This window comes from Amblyraja radiata, chromosome 2 (assembly GCF_010909765.2).
Source record: "Amblyraja radiata isolate CabotCenter1 chromosome 2, sAmbRad1.1.pri, whole genome shotgun sequence".
Lineage (NCBI taxonomy): Eukaryota > Metazoa > Chordata > Chondrichthyes > Rajiformes > Rajidae > Amblyraja > Amblyraja radiata.
Genome location: NC_045957.1, coordinates 50,042,167 through 50,064,515, shown reverse-complemented (window position 1 = coordinate 50,064,515; position 22,349 = coordinate 50,042,167). Strand labels below are relative to the sequence as shown.

At 42.0% G+C, this 22,349-nt stretch overlaps 1 protein-coding gene across 2 annotated transcripts in view; it reads right to left on the bottom strand.

The window, feature by feature from the left end:
• itgb8 (integrin subunit beta 8) overlaps window positions 1-22,349 on the bottom strand; it is an 85,167-nt gene that overhangs the window by 30,405 nt on the left and 32,413 nt on the right. For both annotated transcript variants that reach the window (XM_033046061.1, XM_033046071.1), the window contains exons 9-10: window positions 8,233-8,367; window positions 1,316-1,736 (exon numbers count right to left, since the gene is read on the bottom strand). In XM_033046061.1, coding sequence (XP_032901952.1) covers window positions 1,316-1,736; window positions 8,233-8,367 — 556 coding nt within the window. The remainder of the gene's footprint in view (window positions 1-1,315; window positions 1,737-8,232; window positions 8,368-22,349) is intronic.

Genomic DNA, 22,349 nt, shown 5'->3' with positions numbered 1-22,349 from the left:
CTTATATGGTAATCGTGGAGTGATTCTAAAGCATAGACGTTGAGGATACATTGACATGAGTGGTAAAAAAGTGACCGCTAAATCCAATGAGCAGGAGATTAGAAACATAGAAAATAGGTGCAGGAGGAGGCCATTCGGCCCTTTGAGCCAGCACCGCCATTAATTGTGATCATGGCTGATCGTCCCCAATCAATAACCCGTGCCTGCCTTCTCCCCATATCCCTTGATTCCACTAGCCCCTAGAGCTCTATCTAATGCCCCTGTCCCACTTAGGAAATCTGAACGGAAACCTCTGGAGACTTTGTGCCCCACCCAAGGTTTCCGTGCAGTTCCTGGAGGTTTTTATCAGTCTCCCTACCTGCTTCCACTACCTGCAACCTCCAGCAACCACCTGCAACCTCCGGGAACCGCACGGAAACCTTGGGTGGGGCGCAAAGTCTCCAGAGGTTTCCGTTCAGGTTTCCTAAGTGGGACAGGGGCATTACTCTCTTAAATCCATCCAGTGATTTGGCCTCCACTGCCCTCTGTAGCAGGGAAATCCACAAATTCACACCTCTCTGGGTGAAAAAGTTTTTTCTCACCTCAGTCTTAAATGGCCTCTCCTTTATTCTAAGACTGTGACCCCTGGTTCTGGACTCACCCAACATTGGGAAAATTTTACCCCCTCATCCTCCCAAACTCCAGTGAATACAAGCCTAGTCTTTTCAATCTTTCCTCATATGACAATCCCGCCATCCCAGGGATCAATCTTGTGAACCTACGCTGCACTGCCTCAATCACAAGGATGTCCTTCCTCAAATTAGAAATTCTAATTAGAGATTCTGCTGCAAATGTCTGTTACCAATCAACTCAAAAGCAAAAATGTCATCGTCACTCTGAAGTATTGATCAAGCTTATCCTCTCCCTGCATCTGCTGTCTGACAGGTACGGCCTTCTGAAATCTGCACCTGTCCCCCATCCTGGGCTGCAGAAGTCCACAGTCATTTTTGCTCTCACCCAAGTTTTTCTGAACGTTGATAATAAAGTCGTCACAATAAGGTTTTGATTATCAGTATATTTGGAACCTCAATGCATGGTTGATTCGTGTGATCTTCATGCTCAAGAGACCATCAATTGAAAGAAAAGGCTTAAGGTTGAATTTTAAATGTATGCCAGGATATTAAGAATGCCAAAAGGATTAAAATTCACACAAAAGTCAGTATTAAAGTCTTACATTATTGTTGAATTTACTAATAATATTCAAGGAAATAGTGTAACATTTAGTGATGAACTAGCTCTACAGGAGTTAATGAATGTCATGAATTCATCATCTTACCAGCACACAGTTGCCCTTGGTGATAAGGACAAGAAAAGTCATCCAGTTCACAATATTTTCCATACACTCTACCTAGTTTCGTTTGGTAGCATAAACAATTCCCACAGTTGCAGATCCCTCGATTACTGCAAACAGGCTGGTCTTTGCACTGTTGGCAACCTTCAATGAGACATTGTTCTTTGGACAATGTCCTGCAAGTAGAATTGGTAACACTGTCTTCACACTGGCAAAGTCTACAATCTAGGTCAATCTCTTTATTAAAGCATCTTCCAGCAACATGAGCTTTAGGTCCTTTGCACTGACAAGCACACGTGCTGCTGAGAGAAATAATAGTTGTTTCATTGTATCCAACAGGTTTTAAAATGATCGACTTGTCGCCTTCATAACACTCGGTCACTCCAATGGTCACATTAAAGGAAACCTAAATCGGAAGAAAAATGAAAATTAGCATTGTGAGGAGCAGGATAATTGATAAATACATTTTATCAAAAGTAATTAAAACATGTTAATAATTAAAAACTGTTTCCTTTTATTTGAAGCCTACTTAGCCAACAATGGCATTTCACCCTCTTTTAGAGCACCATATGCTAATAATGCTAAATGTCCTCTTATAATCTTAGGAAAAAAATCATGAAACTCACAAAAGAACTGTTAAAAGTAATGGAAAGCGATCTTGCACACGGATGCTTGTACCTATACAGTTTCCATAGGTACCGACAATGTGAAGCTCTCTGCAGCCTTGGTATTGCTGAACTGACCACTGGGAGGCATGTCAATGCATAAAGATCTCTTCCCATGCTCATGGCATCACAGTGACAGAACAGGCTGCCATAGAATTAAGGAAAACATAGGGGAGGTAATCACAATGCTCTTTAATGTGTCCATGCAATCCCACATGATGGTTTAGCCAATGCTGTGAGTGGCCCGCAGTCCACACAGGCAACCAATGAATCCTGAATGGAATGTCTGAAGAAGGGTCTCGAACCATAATATACCTGTCCATCCCCTCTACGGATGCTGAATGACCCGCTGAGTTGCTCCAGCATTTTGTGTTTTAATCATTAGAAGTTTATAGCTGAAAAAAATTATTATTAAGTAGCATTTACTGCAAGGACCAAGGCTTTGTGTAGAGTTTATTTCCTACTGACTTCCCCACTTTTTGGGGTGAGAAATTAGAATGAATTATAAAGACAATACAAAGAATGTAGAGCGCCAAAACATTCAGAGCAACTGACCAGTGATGTTTATGCTCCCTTGGAGCTTCCTTTCACCCCTTGTATCCAATCCTACCAGCACAATCCATCACTGCTTTCTACCTCAGCTATACCCATCTTTTTCTTTAATACATCTATACCATTCACCTTATCTCCTTGTTTTTATAAGAAACTGAAACTGGCTTTGGCTGTTCTGTTTAATAAAACGATGAATGTAGTCTAAAATAATTCAATTTCAATCTGATGGCATTTCACCCAATATCTCAAATATGAAGAGTGCTTGTGTGCAACAGACTGACAGTTACAGATTGATTTATACCATCACATGAGGAGAAAAATAATCTGCCATTCATAAAGAATCTTTCACAACTTCAGATCATTCCAAATAGTGGATGAACAAATCAGCTTAACCTTCATTCAGAAAAACAGTGGTTAAACTTTCTGCTCTTTTCTTAATGTCATATAACCATATAACCATATAACAATTACAGCACGGAAACAGGCCATCTCGACCCTTCTAGTCCGTGCCGAACACGTATTCTCCCCTAGTCCCATACACCTGCGCTCAGACCATAACCCTCCATTCCTTTCCCGTCCATATAACTATCCAATTTATTTTTAAATGATAAAAACGAACCTGCCTCCACCACCTTCACTGGAAGCTCATTCCACACAGCCACCACTCTCTGAGTAAAGAAGTTCCCCCTCATGTTACCCCTAAACTTCTGTCCCTTAATTCTCAAGTCATGTCCCTTTGTTTGAATCTTCCCTACTCTCAGTGGGAAAAGCTTATCCACGTCAACTATGTCTATCCCTCTCATCATTTTAAAGACCTCTATCAAGTCCCCCCTTAACCTTCTGCGCTCCATAGAATAAAGACCTAACTTATTCAACCTTTCTCTGTAACTTAGTTGCTGAAACCCAGGCAACATTCTAGTAAATCTCCTCTGTACTTTCTCTATTTTGTTGACATACTTCCTATAATTAGGCGACCAAAATTGTACACCATACTCCAGAATTGGCCTCACCAATGCCTTGTACAATTTAACATTACATCCCAACTTCTATACTCAATGTTCTGATTTATAAAGGCCAGCACACCAAAAGCTTTCTTTACCACCCTATCTACATGAGATTCCACTTTTAGGGAACTGTGCACAGTTATTCCCAGATCCCTCTGTTCACCTGCATTCTTCAATTCCCTACCATTTACCATGTACGTCCTATTTTGATTTGTCCTGCCAAGATGTAGCACCTCACACTTATCAGCATTAAACTCCATCTGCCATCTTTCAGCCCACTCTTCCAACTGGCATAAATCTCTCTGTAGACTTTGAAAATCTACTTCATTATCCACAACCCCACCTATCTTAGTATCATCTGCATACTTACTAATCCAATTTACCACACCATCATCCAGATCATTGATGTACATGACAAACAACAGTGGACCCAACACAGATCCCTGTGGCACCCCACTAGTCACTGGCCTCCAACCTGACAAACAACCATCCACCATTACTCTCTGGCATCTCCCATTCAGCCACTGTTGAATCCATCTTGCTACTCCACCATTAATACCCAACAATTGAACCTTCTTAACCAACCTTCCGTGAGGAACCTTGTCAAAGGCCTTACTGAAGTCCATATATACAACATCCACTGCTTTACCCTCATCAATTTCCCGAGTAACCTCTTCAAAAAATTCAAGAAGATTAGTCAAACATGACCTTCCAGGCACAAATCCATGTTGACTGTTCCTAATCAGACCCTGTTTATCCAGATGCTTATATATATTATCTCTAAGTATCCTTTCCATTAATTTGCCCACCACTGACGTCAAACTAACAGGTCTATAATTGCTAGGTTTAATCTTAGACCCCTTTTTAAACAATGGAACAACATGCGCAGTACGCCAATCCTCTGGCACTATTCCCGTTTCTAATGACATTTGAAATATTTCTGTCATAGCCCCTGCTATTTCTACACTAACTTCCCTCAATGTCCTAGGGAATATCCTGTCCGGACCTGGAGACTTATCCACTTTTATATTTCTCAAAAGTGTCAGTACTTCCTCTTCTTTGAATCTCATAGTTCCCATAGCTACTCTACTTGTTTCCCTTACCTCACATAATTCAATATCCTTCTCCTTGGTGAATACCGAAGAAAATAAATTGTTCAATATCTCCCCCATCTCTTTTGGCTCTGCAGATAGCTGTCCACTCTGACTCTCTAATGGACCAATTTTATCCCTCGTTATCCTTTTGCTATTAATATAGCTGTAGAAACCCTTTGGATTTACTTTCACCTTACTTGCCAAAGCAACCTCATATCTTCTTTTAGCTTTTCTAATTTCTTTCTTAAGATTCTTTTTACATTCTTTATACTCCTCAAGCACCTCATTTACTCCATGCTGCCTATAATTATTGTAGATCTCTCTTTGTTTCCGAACCAAGTGTCCAATTTCCCTTGAAAACCATGGCTCTTTCCAATTTTTACTATTTCCTTTCAACCGAACAGGGACATAAAGATTCTGTACTCTTAAAATTTAACCTTTAAATGTCCTACATTTCTCTTCCACATCTTTCCCATCAAACAAACTGTCCCAATTTACTCCTTTTAAATCGTTTCGCATCTCCTCAAAGTTAGCCTTTCTCCAATCAAAAATCTCAACCCTAGGTTCAGTTCTGACCCTCTCCATAATTATATTGAAACTAATGGTATTGTGATCACTGGTCCCGAACTGTTCCCCAACGCATACCTCTGCCACCTGACCCGTCTCATTTCCTAACAGGAGGTCCAGCACCATCCCTTCTCTAGTAGGTACTTCTATGTATTGCTGCAAAAAACTATCCTGCACACATTTTACAAACTCCAACCCATCCAGGCCATTTACAGAATGTGTTTCCCAGTCTATGTGTGGAAAATTGAAATCTCCCACAATTACTACCTTGTGCTTCTACTAATATCTGCAATCTCCTTACATATTTGCTCTTCCAATTCTCGCTCCCCATTTAGCGGTCTATAATACACCCCTATAAGTGTTGCTACCCCTTTCCCATTTCTCAGTTCCACCCAAATAGCCTCCCTAGACGAGCCCTCTAATCTATCCTGCCAAAGCACTGCTGTAATATCTTCCCTGATAAGCAATGCAACACCTCCACCTCTTGCCCCTCCAGTTCTATCACACCTGAAGCAACGAAATCCTGGAATATTTAGTTTCCAATCACAGCCCTCCTGCAACCATGTTTAACTGATCGCCACAACATCATACTTCCAGGTGTCAATCCAGGCTCTAAGTTCATCCACCTTTCTTACAATGCTCCTAGCATTAAAATATACACATTTAAGAAACCCACCCTCTCTTATTCTCTGTTTATTGTCTTTTTCTTCTCTCTCCCCTACATTTTGGGTCAAAGTGCTACCATTCTCTGCCTCCTGCCTCACACACTGACTGCTAGCTTTCCCAATTCGAGTCCCTCCCCCCAACCATACTAGTTTAAAGTCTCCCCAGTAGCCTTTGCAAATCTCGCCGCCAGGATATTGGTCCCCCTTGAGTTCAAGTGCAACCCGTCCTTTCTGTACAGGTCGCACCTTCCCCAAAAGAGGTCCCAATGATCCAGAAACTTGAATCCATACCCACTGCACCAGTCCCTCATCCACGCATTTATTCTCCACCTTGCTCTATTCCTACTCCTGGAGCATCAAAGGATATTTGGGATTTTGTCAATGGGAAGGTTGAATTTCTCTTACAAAACAGAGTACAAGAAATTGGTTCAAGTGTCATCCGATTTTGATTTCAAAATGGGCTCATCATAGCAACCAGAATCTGCACAGGTTTCCAGCCAGACGCACAGCTGGTAGAGCTACTGCCTCACAATGCCAAAGACCTATGTTTAATTATGACTCAGGTGCTGTCTGTGTGGAGTTTGCACGTTCTCCCTTTGACCACATGGGTTTTCTCTGGGTGCCCTGGTTTCCCCCCACATCTGAAAGATGTGCGGGCTTGTAGGTTAGTTGGCCTCTGTAATGCCCCTAGTGTGCGTGGGGAGTGGATGCGAAAGTGGGATAACACAGAACTAATGTGAACGGGTGATCAATGGTCGGCATGCACTGGGTGGGTCAAAGAGCCCATTTCCATGCTGTATCTTTCAATCAAAAGTGCTGCCAGCAATATTAGGTAAGGACAAAGAAGAGGCATCCTCTACATGAACCTAATGCAGATGTTAGATCCTTTGCACGAGCAGATATGGGACTGCATGCTTATTTACGTGGTCTCTTCTCTAACAATCTTCTTTTTGGCCTCTCCTTGCAGCATATGCTATACTCTGAAGACCAAACTCAAAGATAACATAAACAGCGAATGCTGGAAACACTCAATGGGGCAGGCAATATCTGTACAAAAAAACCCATTTCTATCCATTATCTTTTGACAGAACAGGGAAGGAGAGAAAAACAAGTTAGTTTGCAGTAACAGAGAAAGTATGGGAAAGATAGGTGGGATAAAGGTAGTATCTCTGACAAGGTGAGAACAAATGGGTTAATGGAGGAATTGGAGTAGCACATTAAGCTTCTTTGTCTATGTATGTGATGTAAATAGTCAGCCTGTCGAACACGCCCTGCAACCCTGAATAAAAAACACTGAGCAAAAACGATGAAAGGCAGAGATAGCCAGTTCTGATACAGAAAGAGTGAGATGGAGAATTCACCACCGAGTTCTGCAAACCAAATGCCACAGACTTTGTCAGAGTGGGACTGGGTTGGCAAATGGAATCTTATTTCTGTGGACAGAACACAAGTGCTCGACAAAACGATCACCCAATCTCTACTTGTACTCCTCGATGTAGTGGAAACTATATCATGAACACTAAATGTAGTGCTTTAGATTAGAAGGAGTGCATGCAAACCACATCCTCACGAGGAAGGAGTGTTTGGTGGTGGTTGGTGGAAAAGAAAGAGGTGTAAGGAGAGGTTTGCATCTTCGGCAGTGGCAAAGGCAAGAGTTGTAAAACTACAACTGGTTGGAGAGATCCCTTCTCCCCTCCACTCTCCACTTCTCTTGTACCAGCCGGCTCTCTGCTCATTCTGCCAATTATACTGTAGCCACTAGGGAACACCTGCTAATCACTGATCCTTGGTAGTAGGCATCTTGACGTCGAGGCAAAGATCTTTAGCACTTGCCACACCTCTCCCGGTACAATCCAGTCCTTTAAAGAACTCCAGAAAGCCCCAAGCAACAGGCCAACTGCTATAAATAGCACCAGTGAAATATTTATTCCTGTTGACACATGCATGCATATTCAGCTGTGTGAGAAGGGTGGTGAGTCAAAGCAGTTACTCTATAAAGAAAGCACGAACATCAAAACATGAATATCAATCACCCTTATGCAGGTTTACGTCATAAGCTGTCAGGATGCATTTAGTGTAAATGTTTTCACAAAACTTGCAGCCTAAATGCGCATTGTATAATTTGCAGCGTAATGCAAATTCACCTATTGCAATTTTAGAACAGTTCTGGTTTGCCTTTCAGAATGCCTGTCATGGTATCAAATTTTACTGTCATGCGAATATTAAGTCAGTCAACAGTAATAAGTGAGGTCTTTCTGTGAAAAACATGGCATGTATTATACAACTAATCTCAATTTGATCTAAATTAACAGTATGCAAAATCATGCAGAGTGTCTCTTCAAATAGAAAGCTTACTGTTTCATCGGCTTTAACATTTCTGCACTTATTTTGGCCAGGATTTGTGCTCCCATCAGGACATATTGCAGCAATCCTCACATAGACCCCATTGATGTGGTTGTCCACCTGCAGTTCTACTTCCGAAAGCAGTGCCTGTGTGAAAGTAAAGCACACACAAAAATAAAAATCATTCAATAAACCACTAACTATAATTTTGTGGCTTTAAAGAGCAAGGGAAAAAATGAATTATTCAACAAGCAAAAGTTTATGGTACTATTAATTCCTTTTATACTTCATAGAAGCAGCATGTAAGATGAATGGCCCATCACATCAATTGTTTATTATTTTCTGGAAATTCATTCAAAATATTAAACATCAATGCCTCTTTATTCTTGAAATGTGAAGTGAAAGCGATATTGTGATAAAGTTTTTCCAGAGATCAGTTCAGAAAAGTTTGCAGCATAATTTGTGCTCAGAGTTTCAAAGGCTAAAGGTCCACTCAGCAGCCTAATAAATATTCCAAGCACATCACAGATATAATCTTAACTGCTTGATCCTCAGACTAACCTGATATACAATATCAGTAGAATCATACAAAAGGAAAGGTGGAAAATATTATAGCTGATCAGACTCCATCTTCATATAAACTTTCTAATCTAAACTCCCCGAAAACAAATCCTTAAATACCCATGGCCAACTGAGGGATTTACTCTTTAAGCATCAACGTTAATTAAACTGAGTTCTGGGAGATGGTAAAAGACCGTAATTATTAGAAATAAATAACATCTTGCTTTATGAAACTAAAAGTACTGTCTTTTCTCAGAAAAGTACTGTTCTCTTTTTCTAAATGACCTTATCAGATTAGAGCATTTCTCAGTAATCATTTCCAGAGAATGACGATTGCAAAAAAAAAAACTGTTTGCTCCATAGCCTAATTTTTTTTATTAGGGGTTTAATTTGTGCGCCCTGAATGTTATGAACCCAAACTCACTGCATCCAAAGCTTTCACCATTGATAAAGATTGATTCTAAGACTATGTAATCAAAATTAATAATTACTAAACCCTAGGTCATTCTGCTCACTGTCAATCCTAGTGTGAACGGGTGATCAATGGAAGGCATGGATTCGGCGGGCCAATGGACCTGTTTCCACATTGTATATCTAAACTAAACTAAACAGAATTATTAGGAAAAAATCAACTGCTAAAGGAACTCAGCAGGTTAAGCAGCAACAGGTTAAGGAGACAAAGGGATAATCAATATTTTGGAATGTGACCGTGCATTAGGACTGAGAGTGTGGATTGTAGAGGCAAAAGGGAGGTGTGGGACAGTAGATGGTTGAAGATGCCAGGTGAAGTGGGGATAATGGGCAGAGTTAAGACACAAATGCTGGTGAGCGAGATTCAGGTAAGGAAAATAAAACAGCACAAGATAACGAGGTATGAGGTTGAGGAGACAGCCAGAGACAGACTGGATGGTAGAGACATAGGCTAGTGCAGGGTCTGACCCAAATTGGCAGCGGTCCCATTGTCTCCACAGATTGACCTGTTGAGATCCTCCAGCAGTTTGTTTATTGCTTCAGATTCAGGCATTGGCAGTCTCCACTCCATGATCCGAGAATTAGTAAGTAGAATTTGTAGGATAAGCCAAAAGAATCAACAGCTGCCCGAGGTAAATAAACATATTTATACAGATAGAATTTGCTGCCTGAGATGGTACTAGAAGCAGATTCAATAACTATCTTCAAAATAATAAATTAGATAAATAATTAGAAGGGAAAGGTATTCATGTCATAAGGTCATGAGATCATAAGTGATAGGAGCAGGATTAGACCATTCAGCCCATCAAGTCTACTCCACCATTCAATCATGGCTGATCTATCTCTCCCTCTTAACCCCATTCTCCTGCCTTCTCCCCATAGCCTCCGACACCCATACTAATCAAGAATCTATCTATCTCTGCCTTAAATATATCCACTGACCTGACCTCCACAGCCTTCTGTGGCAAAGAATTCCACAGATTCCCCACCCTCTGACTAAAGAAATTCCTCCTCATCTCCTTCCTGAAAGAATGTCCTTTAATTCTGAGGCTATAGAAACATAGAAACATATAAAATAGGTGCAGGAGTAGGCCATTCAGCCCTTCGAGCCTGCACCGCCATTCAATATGATCATGGCTGATCATCCAACTCAGTATCCTGTACCTGCCTTCTCTCCATACCCCCTGATCCCTTTAGCCACAAGGGCCACATCTAACTCCCTCTTAAATATAGCCGATGAACTGGCCACAACTACCTTCTGTGGCAGAGAATTCCAGAGATTCTCCCACTGATGGAAACAACCTTTCCACATACACTCTATCCAAACCTTTCGTTATTCCGTAATTTTCAATGTCCCCACCCCCACCTCATTCTTCTAAACTCCAGTGAGGACAGGCCCAGTGCTAACAAACACTCATCATATGTTAACAGGAGAACACCAGCAGGAGAAAAGGCAATGTGTGTAACTAAGTGAGCAGCTCTTACAGAGATCTGGGACAGGCGTAGTGGGTTGAATGGCCTTCTACTGTGATGTGTTAATCTATGATTTTGCGAATTACTTCAGAAATGATTCCCTTCTCCTTTCCAAATACATTGACTTCTTAAACTTGATGGATAATGAAGGGAATGGTGGTTAATCAGCAAAATTGTTCAATTATCTACATTGAAACAAAGCCAAATGGAAATGCATTAATGATTTTCCAAAATCATTTATATTTAAATTAAACTATTAATTTATTAATTGTTAAAAAAAAAATTTAAATTTAGAGACTTAAAAAATCAAAGAGAATTAATTTGCAGTCCAAATACTGCATGCCCATTCTAAATGTGTCCTTAGATTTCATCATAACTAAAACGACCAACTTAAATAATATTTAGATCTGATTTCGACTGAGGCACACAACTGAAGGAGAGTTATAGATTGTAATGACAATTATACTTGTTATAAACAACTAACTTACAGTCTGCTTATAAGCCTTCAGATCATGTTCAAAATAGTTGAAGCTCGGGAAAATCCAAGCTTCAATAATTTTCCAAAATTTTCAGGAAATCTCTCCAAAAATTGGGGTAATAGATTCATAAAAGGTGACCACTGTGATTAATTTGCTAAATTTAGCAGAGAAATATTGGTTTTGCCCATTAACATTAGTTTAATTTAGTCTATTATTATCACATGTATCGAGGTACAGTGAGAAAAACTATACGAAGTGGTCCGCTGTGTACAGATAAATGATAAAAGGTAAAACATTTAATGCAAGATAAAGCCTGATAAAGTCTGACTAAAGCTAGTTCAACGGTCTGCAATGAGATAGATGGGAGGTCAGGACTGTACTCTAGTTGGTGAGATGACAGTTCAGTTGTCTGGTAGCAGCTGGGAAGAAACTGTCCCAGAATCCAAAGCAATGCATTTTCAAACTTCTGTACCTTTTGGCTGATTGGAGAGGGTATAAGAGGGAGTGACCAGGCTGAGACTGGTCCTTGATTATGCTGGTGGCCTTGTCGAGGCGGTGTGAAATGCAGATGGAGACAATGGAATGGAGGTTGGTTTGCGTGATGGACTGGGCTGCACCCACAACTCTCGGCAATTGCTTATGGTTTAGGATGGAGCTGTTCCCAAAACATTCTGCGAGGCATCTGGTAAATGCTTCCTACAACACATATGTATAAGTTGGTGAGGGTTGTTGAAATAGTATGCCTTCGAAGGAAGTAGAGGCATTGGTGTACTTTCTTGGACATTGCTTTGATGTGGGTGGTCCAGGACTATTTGTAGGTGATATTTATTCCTGAGAACTTGAAGATTTCAACCATCTCTACTTTGCCACCATCAATGTATATCTGGGTGTGTGTACTGCTACGCTTCCAGAAGTCAATCACAATCTCGATTGTCTTGTGAACATTGACAGAGAGATTGGTGTCTTGGCACCAGGTATGAGATTGTCGTACCAGGTTGCGAACTGTTTCATTTCTCATTATTATGCCCAATTACACCTGTTAAATGGGCATAACTTGTTGAAGTACATTAAATTAATGTCCCATATCTTCAACTGACACCCAAATAAAAAGTAATATATCTTTTGATCTCAAAATATATATTAAAATACAATCGTTCTTGCATGAATCTTTAAAAATGTATCAAATGTACAATGGTGTTGCTAAAACATAAATGCTGGCTTGATTAATGCTGGTTTGATCAGGTCAAAATTTAAATAGTCAGATTAAAACTCATAGAAGTAAATAAAGTATTTTGTGCAATCCAAATGTTGGCACAATGCAGGAATGATGACAGTTAATATGTACACAACAAGCTTCCATGAACAACAATGTGGTAATTGCCAAATAATTGTTTTTTGGTCATATTGACTGAGTATTAGTTATAGAAAATAGGGATAACTACCCTATCTATATTACTAAAAGTCTGATCTTGACCGCTTTTGGCCCACTGTGGCGCGATTTCCGAGAGAACGCTGCCACCTACGGCCGTCATTTTTGTCCAACTCCCTCAGAGCCCCCCTCCGCCTTCCGGGATCAAAGGATTTTTCCCATCGATGAAAAATGAGAGAGATATTAAATTTTTTACAAAATTCCCCATTCTCTCTGCTGCCCCCGCTGGCGGCAGGGGGAGGGACTATAAAACCCAGAAGTGTCATGCCTCACTCAGTTTCTGCCAGACCCAGGAAGCGAGAGGGTCACGGCTCTCTGAGCTGCGAATAACACTGAACGCACGTCTACTCCACAGTGAGTCCCCTCGGTGAGGCTGTAAAGTGGCTGCAGCTCTTTTAAAAAAGTTTGTGTTCAGAAAATGAATTTTGGTTGTCGGGTGTCTGCAGCCCAATTGTTTGCCTCGCCTTAACAAGTTTGTGATCACAAAATGAATTTTGGTTGTCGGGAGTCTGCAACCCAATTGTTAGCCTCGCCTTTTTAACAAGTTTGTGGTCACAAAATGAATTTTGGTTGTCGGGTGTCTGCAGCCCAATTGTTTGTCTCGCCTTTTTTTTAAAGTTTGTGTTCACAAAATGAATTTTGGTTGTTGGGTGTCTGTAGCCCAATTGTTTGCCTCACCTTTTTTTTAACAAGTTTGTGTTCACAAAATGAATTTTGATTGTCGGGTGTCTGCAGCCCAATTGTTTGCCTTGCCTTTTTAACAAGTTTGTGTTCACAAAATTAATTTTGGTTGTCAGGTGGCTGCAGCCCAATTGTTTGCCTTGGCTTGGCTTTTAAAATCGTTGCAACAGTTGGATGCCAGCCCAAGAATCCATACGGCCCACAATGTCTATACTAGCCCTCTGGAAACCAGTACCTTCAGCCCGCAACACCCATACTAGCGCAACAGACAGCCCCCCCACTGGCAGGCAGTATTGGAATTGGTGGAGAGGTGGAATATTGCGTTGGTGACCAGCCCTCCCATGTGATGCTGGGACCCAACGGGTTCCACTTAGTCTAGTAGATAATAAAGCTCTGGATTCTTTATGTCCACAGGTTTAATATGAAACAGCATTGCTGACAGTGAAGCACCCCCTCAGTATTTGCAATGGAATGTTAGTCTAGATTTTTGTACTCAAGTCTCGACAAAACCTATAATGTGGTACAACTAAAGTGTTAAACATAGAGTGAAGGATTTAGTAGATTAACCTTCTGAAAAATAACATCAAATTAGTCTTTCCATTTCATGACAAATAGGAAACCGATGGGCCATAGCCAAGTTTCACAAACAGAAAATTAGATAATGATCTGAAAAGCATCACTGGTTTAATCAGCATGAATTTAAAAGCTTTCAGAACACTGCGTTCTGTGTAGATCTGACCAATAAACATGAACCAGGTTTTCAAAAAAAAATTATTTGAGCTTTAAAGTAAAAAACAGCATTGGCACTGTCAATTATTTTAATCTTGTGTAATTGAAGAGTTCCTATATCTGCTATTGAAAACCTCATTACATTCTTAATTTTCAGTTTTTTCTGTTAAGTAACTTTTTAGTGATAGGATTTTAACTAGCTACTCACTATACTTCTTGAGCTTGGTATTACACATATCTTGTACAGTAAACGCTTGTTAATACACAAAAGGAGACAAAGTGCTGGAGTAACTCAGCAGGCTAGGCAGTATCTCTGGAGAACATGGATAGGTGCTGATTCCGGTCAAGAACCTTCTTCAGACTCTTGGTCCGGTACTGGGCCTGGAATCCTGGCTTGCTGCTGGCCAGGAGAGAGGTGAAGATCACTGGAGTCAAAGGTCGTGGCCCGCGGGAAGTCGAAGTGCACGTAAGGATTGCCGGTGCCGGCGGCAGGCACGGTGCAGTGGCGGTGCGAGCCGGGGTGGCATGGACAGCCAGGGCTGTAAGCGTCTGGGGAGGTGGCATGGGCAGTCGTTGGTGGGTCTGTATGCTATAATCAAAATCTGTTATAAAGATGTCTGTTAAAACGAGGGTTTACTGTACTGCGGTAATGTTGCTGAGTGAATATTTGTGGACACGGAAATAAATTAACTGATGTGTTTGATTTTAGTGCTTATTGTGGTGGAGACCTATCAGAAGTGGTTATGTGGTGCTATAGGGTGATTTCACGAAAGGTCACTGGAGCGTAAATCCCCACTCACGTGACCGAAAATTTTAACTGGGGGACAAGCGTCACTTCCGGTACATGTTAGTGGATGGGAAAACACGCACTTTCACACCCGTTAAAAACATCGAAAACGGCCAGTTTTTGAGCTGCAATTAAGTGAGCCAGTCGGGGTGACCGTGAGGCACAGCTACCTAAATTTACAGTCCAAAAAAAAGATAGAAACTAAGGTAAATACAAGGGGGAGCTGAAGGGGCCAAAAAGGCGGAAGTTGATAGCGGACATTTTTCGTGGAGATTTAAAGATCCAAAATATCAGGAATTATCGCGTTTGCTCGCTGCATTTCATCAAAAGTAAGGCATTATTGACTTTGTTATCTTTATTCATTTGTTAGATGAAAAGTATTAAAAGTTAGAAATCCGTCAGTAAAATTGCAAAATCGCCCATGGTTCTCGGGTGGGTTTTAACATGCAAAATGAACACGCTTCAGAAGCTCCATTTACCATTTAAATAATCGTAAACTCTCAATGCGTTTGGAAATCAATTTTACTCAGATGCAAGCTAAGGAATGGGATAATTCTCAGCTGTTGGACAAAATCAGGAGATTTTATTATTTGCCAGAATATATTTCTCAATGTTTCTTGTTTAAAGCCTGCACAATCACCCAAACTACTTATTTATTTTTCATCTAATAACAGACAAGCCTGCAGCATGGAATGATGTCAACAATCCTGATTGGGCACCCACTGTGAGCAGGATAGACAATGTGCACAAGAACGCCATGCATGTGCAACAAGAAGAGAGTATTAAAGCAGCTTTGGTCGCAGCTCAAGCATCTATAGCTCTGCAAGTTGATGCTGATTTTGTCCAACAGCTGAGAATTTTGTCCTGATTTTGTCCAACAGCTGAGAATTATCCCATTCCTTAGCTTGCATCTGAGTAAAATTGATTTCCAAACGCATTGAGAGTTTACGATTATTTAAATGGTAAATGGAGCTTCAGAAGCGTGTTCATTTTGCATGTTAAAACCACCCGAGAACCATGGGCGATTTTGCAATTTTACTGACGGATTTCTAACTTTTAATACTTTTCATCTAACAAATGAATAAAGATAACAAAGTCAATAATGCCTTACTTTTGATGAAATGCAGCGAGCAAACGCGATAATTCCCGATATTTTGGATCTTTAAATCTCCACGAAAAATGTCCGCTATCAACTTCCGCCTTTTTGGCCCCTTCAGCTCCCCCTTGTATTTACCTTAGTTTCTATCTTTTTTTTGGACTGCAAATTTAGGTAGCTGTGCCTCACGGTCACCCCGACAGACTCACTTAATTGCAGCTCAAAAACTGGCCATTTTCGATGTTTTTAACGGGTGTGAAAGTGCGTGTTTTCCCATCCACTAACATGTACCGGAAGTGACGCTTGTCCCCCAGTTAAAATTTTCGGTCACGTGAGTGGGGATTTTCGCTCCAGTGACCTTTCGTGAAATCACCCTATACAGTTGAATAGGAGTAACCATTGGAATTTTCAGATTTACCCCTTGATTCTAGCATTGGGCTAAATACAGGTGAGATTATCTCCTGCTGACTATTGCCAGCCACATTTCTTCAGCTGATTTTACTTCGGAGTCACGTGAGTGACTACGTGAAGAAGGGCCATCCGTCTGCGTGCGCGTCATTACGTCTGAACTCAACGCGCGCGACAGACTGGCAGAGGCACTATGTCCTCCCAGCCCGTCGGGATGGGCAGGTAAGCAAAGTTGAATTACTTACCTGCGTTCTTTCAGGCCTGAAGCTTTTTGTAGTTTCAGGGCCCAGATGTCGAGGAGACGGTCCGCGGGGAAGTCGGCTGCCGAAGACCGCAGCATTTCCAGTAGCGGGCGACGGTCTTGTTTCCCGACATTACCGCCGGCAGAACCGGCCAGAGACTTCGGGAGGAGGAGGAGCTCCGTTGGTGGTCCCGGGGGACGTAAAATCCACCCGCAAGTCTGACAAACCCGTTGACTCAGATGAGTCCGGGAAGAGGGATACCCTCCCTCAACGGAGAGCGTCTGAGGACGACTCTCCCACATGGGGCAACTTTTGGAGAAGTTGCTCCAACAATGACCTGCTTCAAAGGATGGAGCTGTGTCAGCCCGGGGCCTACAGCAGTGCCGGGAGCCTCGCACATGGGGCAGCCCAATGTCTTCCCCATTGGAGGGGGAAGTACATATGGAAGAAACCACTCTGAATCAGAGTTCAAAAGCAGGGGGGGGGGGGGGAACCTTCCCAGGGACAAACAGAAGAAAGGAAGTAAGTAAGTAAGTTTTACTTATATAGCACTGTTTAAGTTAACTCGCATTGACACCAAAGTGCTTTACATAAAATGAATAATAAGCTTCCATACAAACAAAAGAAAAGAAGTACTTCTGCAATCATCCAGGTTCCACTGGGTGCTTCCCTGGATAGAGATCTAGTAATGTCTCCTGCTCTGAGGAGAGGAGCATTCACGGTCAGTTTCAGTCTGACCCAAAGCAAGAATCTCATTTAGGTCCGCTGGAGGGGCCATGTCAGCGCAGGTATCCTCAGGGGCCTGCGGCAGCACCTGTTTTCAGGGCTGCCTACAAATCTCACTCTCAATGGAGGGGAGTGTGAATGATCAGTAGGTAACTGATCTCGAATTTAAAGTATGAACATACTGAAGCACATGCATATGGCCTCAAGAACCAGCAGTTGGCAGAATATCCGCACGCTACAAATGCCGGCTAGTGAACAGCGCTATCAGGGTGACTTTGGAGAAACCAGCCGCCGAATCCTCTCTTCAGGTAAGACCAGAAGAAGGAAGCAAAAGCTGTCGGACCAATCAAGGTACCAATGACAAGCAAAACTTCATCAGTAGGCGACAACACACCCCACACCTCCATAGGGGGTAAGCGGTTCACTGAAGCCGGTGGTAGCTTGAAAGCTGGGCACGGAAATATGATCAGAGTCGTCTTTCAAGGCAGACTCAGAATTTGGCCAGAATTGTCCTACAAGGCAGGCTCAGTATGATGAGTTTTTCAGACCAACATGGAATCTGCACTCCCTACCAGTCCTACTCCCAATCAAGGAGAGAAAAGGAACCCGCATCAGGGGCCTTTGGGCTTCCCACAAGACCACCGGTGGCCATGGAGGTAGGTGGGTCTGGGTTTACTGAAACAAGGGATTGTGGACCAGTTACATGTTGGTAATTCTACTCTTGGGTTTTTGTTCAAAATGACAGTAACATAAATTTTAGATCTGTTTTTAAAAAACAGATAATAACATGTGATTATGTTTACTGCACAACATACATAGGTTCCAAGCAGACTTGGAACTCGGACCGGAGTTGTCTTCAAGGCAGGCCCAGTATTATGGGCAGGATTGCCTTTCAGGACAGGTGACAGATGGAGGATGTCACTTCATCCAGGTTTAACTCATTTGTGCAGTACAGACTTTCAGAACAGCAAATTTTGTTACGGTCTAACAACTGTTTTATAGGAGCTTCCTATAAAATGGTCACATGGCATGCATCGACCTCAAAGATGCATACTATTCGGTGTCTATTCACTAAGAATAGGAGATATTTGAAGTTTAACTGGATGGCATGGCTCTGCCAAGTGGGTTGACATCAGCTCCTAGACTATTGACAAAACTGCGGAAACCAATTCTGGGTCTACAAAGGTCTCAGAACCACATAGTAATGGCATATTTGGAGGACATTTTTCATTTTGGAGTCACCAAGAATTGGCAGAAGCATCAGTCAAAGCAGACCAAAACCCTGTTTGAAAGGCTTGGTTACCTCATCCATCCAGTTAAATCAAAATTGACACCTACAAGGGTAATTGATTACCTAGAATTTACTATCAAAAACAGTAAATATGTTGGGGACTGCCTAGGGGCAAACAACAATATTTAATTAAGCCTGCTATGACCTGATAGTCAAATACTAGCCATCTATCAGGCAAACAGCTAGTGTAATTGGCAAATAGTACCTGCATTTCCAGCAGTACGTCACGGGCCTTTGCATTACCAGAATTTACAGCGAGCAAAGGAACGAACACTCAGATTCCATGCAGGCCAAATTGGCAAAACTATGGATTGCCAGCAGAGGCCATTGTTGAATAACTATGGTGGATAACGAACGTGAGACAGCTCAAGGGAAATTTTGCTCCAAAGCCATCGGGGGTTCTTCAGACCTATGCAAGCAGCTAAGGATGGGGAGCCACAAACACAGTCTAGAGCTGTGGGGGCAGATGGAATGAGCAGGTGTCTGTAATTCCAAAGGTTTTGGAACAATATATAACCAGTGCTTGTTCAAATTCAGATTGATAACACTATCGAGAGGAATATTTGGGTAACACAGTCTATCTACGAGGTAGATATAACACGGTGACAGATGCTGGATCACGAATGTTTAACAACAACACAGAATGGATGTTGAATCAGGCAGTATTTAACAAAATAACTACACAATTTGGCATACCAGATATTGATCTGTTTGCATCTAGACTAAATCATCAGTTACCCAGATATTTGTCCTGCGAGCTGGATCCAGGAGCAAAGGCAGTGGATGCTTTCTCCCTCAATTGGGGAAGAATGTTTATGTATGCTTTCCGCCAATTTGTCTCATAAACCGATGCTTGACCAAAATCAAGCAAGACTAAGCCACAGGCATATTGGTAGTGCCAGATTGGCCTACTCAAGCCTGGTTCCCAAAAGATTTTGGGAACTATAGTCCAGCCAGTTATGGCTGTACCCAAGAGCAGGGACCTCCTAGTGAACCCAGTTACAGGGAGTAATCATCCACTACATGAACGTATTAACTTGTTGGTCTGCAGATTCTGAGGAGGCCATTTCAAGGCATAGGACTGTCCGAACTAATACAACACAGTTCGGATAACGGATGTCTTGGAGTTCCTATCAACTCTGTACTATAACTATAAACAAAGTTATAGTGCAATCTATAGTGCCAGAGGCGCACTCTCCTCCTATCTGATACTGCAAGCAGGGCACGGGTCGATAGGAACGCACGCCTTTACAACAAAATTCATGAAGGGAATTTACAATTTAATACCTCCAAGGCCAAGGTACACGGACACATGGGATGTGAGCGTGGTACTAACCCTACTTTGACAGTGGGGACCGCCTATAACTAACCCTGAAGGTGGTATGCTGACAAAGAGTCCAGACACTGCAAAAGCTACGGTTGGACTACATGACCACCAATATGAACAACATAACATTCGTAATCAGGAACCTGATAAAACAGAGCAGGCCAGGAATGCCAGGGATGGAGATCCAGTTCTTGGCATATCCAGAGGACCAACGGTTGTGTGTGTGGTAACATACTAACACCACTATCTGAGAGTTACGGAGAACCTCAGAGGCTCAGAATAATCGGTCCTCATCAGCCATAAAAAACCACACAGGAAGGTGTCAACTCAAACCATCTCCAGATGGTCAAAGGAGGTAATGGCGGTAGCAGGAGTGAACATTTATATGGTTAAATCTCACTCCACCAGGGCTGCATCTACGTCGGCAGCAAGAGCTATGGACGTGCCCCTTGATGACACCCTAGTGGCTGCAGAATGGACGAATGAAATAACGGTCAACCGGTTTTATAACAAATCCATAACCGGACTGGGGGTGTTTGCACGTACCATTTTAAGTTCTGTCCTTAGTGTCCCCCCAAGGTTGGGAGGGGTAACTATTTTTTTTTAAAACTTTTCTTTCATTTAAAGCATCAGTGTCTTTACTTAACTACGTAATGTCTGAATGCTTTAATGATTACACGCATCCATGGTCAATCCATTCAGTGTGTGACGCCTGGATTCGTAAACGGCTTAAAATCACAGAGCTTTGAAATCTTCACGTAGTCATTCACGTGACTCAGAAGTAAAATAGTAAGATTAAACGAGAACTTACCAGTTTGAAGTTTGATCTTGATATTATGAGGAGTTACGACGAGCGATTACGTGCCCACCGCTCCCACCCTCATACTATCAAGGTCATATGGAAGTTCTAGTTTCTTCACAATCTTACTATTCTCAGGTCTTCTTTTTATCTGTGATTTAACACCGCTGCTTTGAAGATTGATGCGCACGCAGATGAACGGCCCTTCTTCACGTAATCGCTCATCATAACTCCTCATAAAATCAAGATCAAACTTCAAACCGGTAAGTTCTCGTTTAATCTTACTATTAAACTTTATTCTCCATGTTGGCCCACAATGTGAGTAACGAAAAGAGAGCACCAAAGGAAGACAATATAACTAGGATTGGCGGAGCTTCAAAGAGAGCTGTGCCACTGACTGGGTTGGCCCACTCCTGAAGGACATCACACCAAGCCTAGGTGTAACAGGGCTAATTCAATGGAAACAAACTTATTTGATTTCATCACGCTACCTATATGGCATGCACAGTATATGGTGGAATTGGCAAGACTATCTCACGCACAGTGCTTATGGAGGTGACATATTTTCTTCACACTGAGCCTCTATTTGTTTTATCTTTGTTAAAGTGGATAGATTCAGGCACATCTAGAAACTCAGTATTGGACATTCATTTGGTGAATGTCCATTAGCAGCAGCAGAAATGTAAACTCATGATCCAGAATATCCCTCACTTAATGATTACCATCAAGCCAGAGTAGCAAAATGAGTCTAATCAGAACATAGGCAAACATGCCAGGAGCAGCATTAGCGGCACATGATAAACAGGTGTTAGACTTTTGAAGCTACAATATTTTGACACATACTCAGCAACAGAACTAACATGCTATTGACAGAACAATCCCACAACCTGATGGAAATTCTGCAATAATGCTGCACCAATCCAGCCATAAATCATAGTGGACAATTGAATAAGTAACAGAGCTTGCTGTGTAAACATCCCGCCTGCACATGATGCTGCAGCATGCAAGTGCTAAACATTTTGCAACATCTGCAGCTAGAAGTGCCAGATGGATGCGAGACCTGGGCACAGTTGCATGGGGACGAGGAAGAGTCAGGCGACAGTAGACAATAGGTGCAGGAATAGGCCAATCGGCCCTTCGAGCCAGCACCGCCATTCAATGTGATCATGGCTGATCACCCCCAATCATTAACCCTTTCCTGCCTTCTCCACATATCCCCTGACCACTATCATTAAGAGCCCTATCTAGCTTTCTCTTGAAAGTATCCAGAGACTGGCCTCCACCGCCCTCTGAGGCAGAGAATTCCACAGACTCACAACTCTCTGTGTGAAAAAGTGTTTCCTCATCTCCGTTCTAAATGGCTTACAGTAGCCCCTGGTTCTGGACTCACCCAAAATTGGGAACATGTTTCCTGCCTCTAGCATGTCCAAACCCTTAATAATCTTATATGTTTCAATAAGATACCCTCTCATCCTTCTAAATTTCAGAGTATACAAGCTCAGCTGCTCCATTCTCTCAGCATATGACAGTCCCGTCATCCCGGGTATTAACCTTGTAAACCTACGCTGCACTCACTCAATAGTAATAATGTCCTTTTTCAAATTAGGGGACCGAAACTGCACACAATATT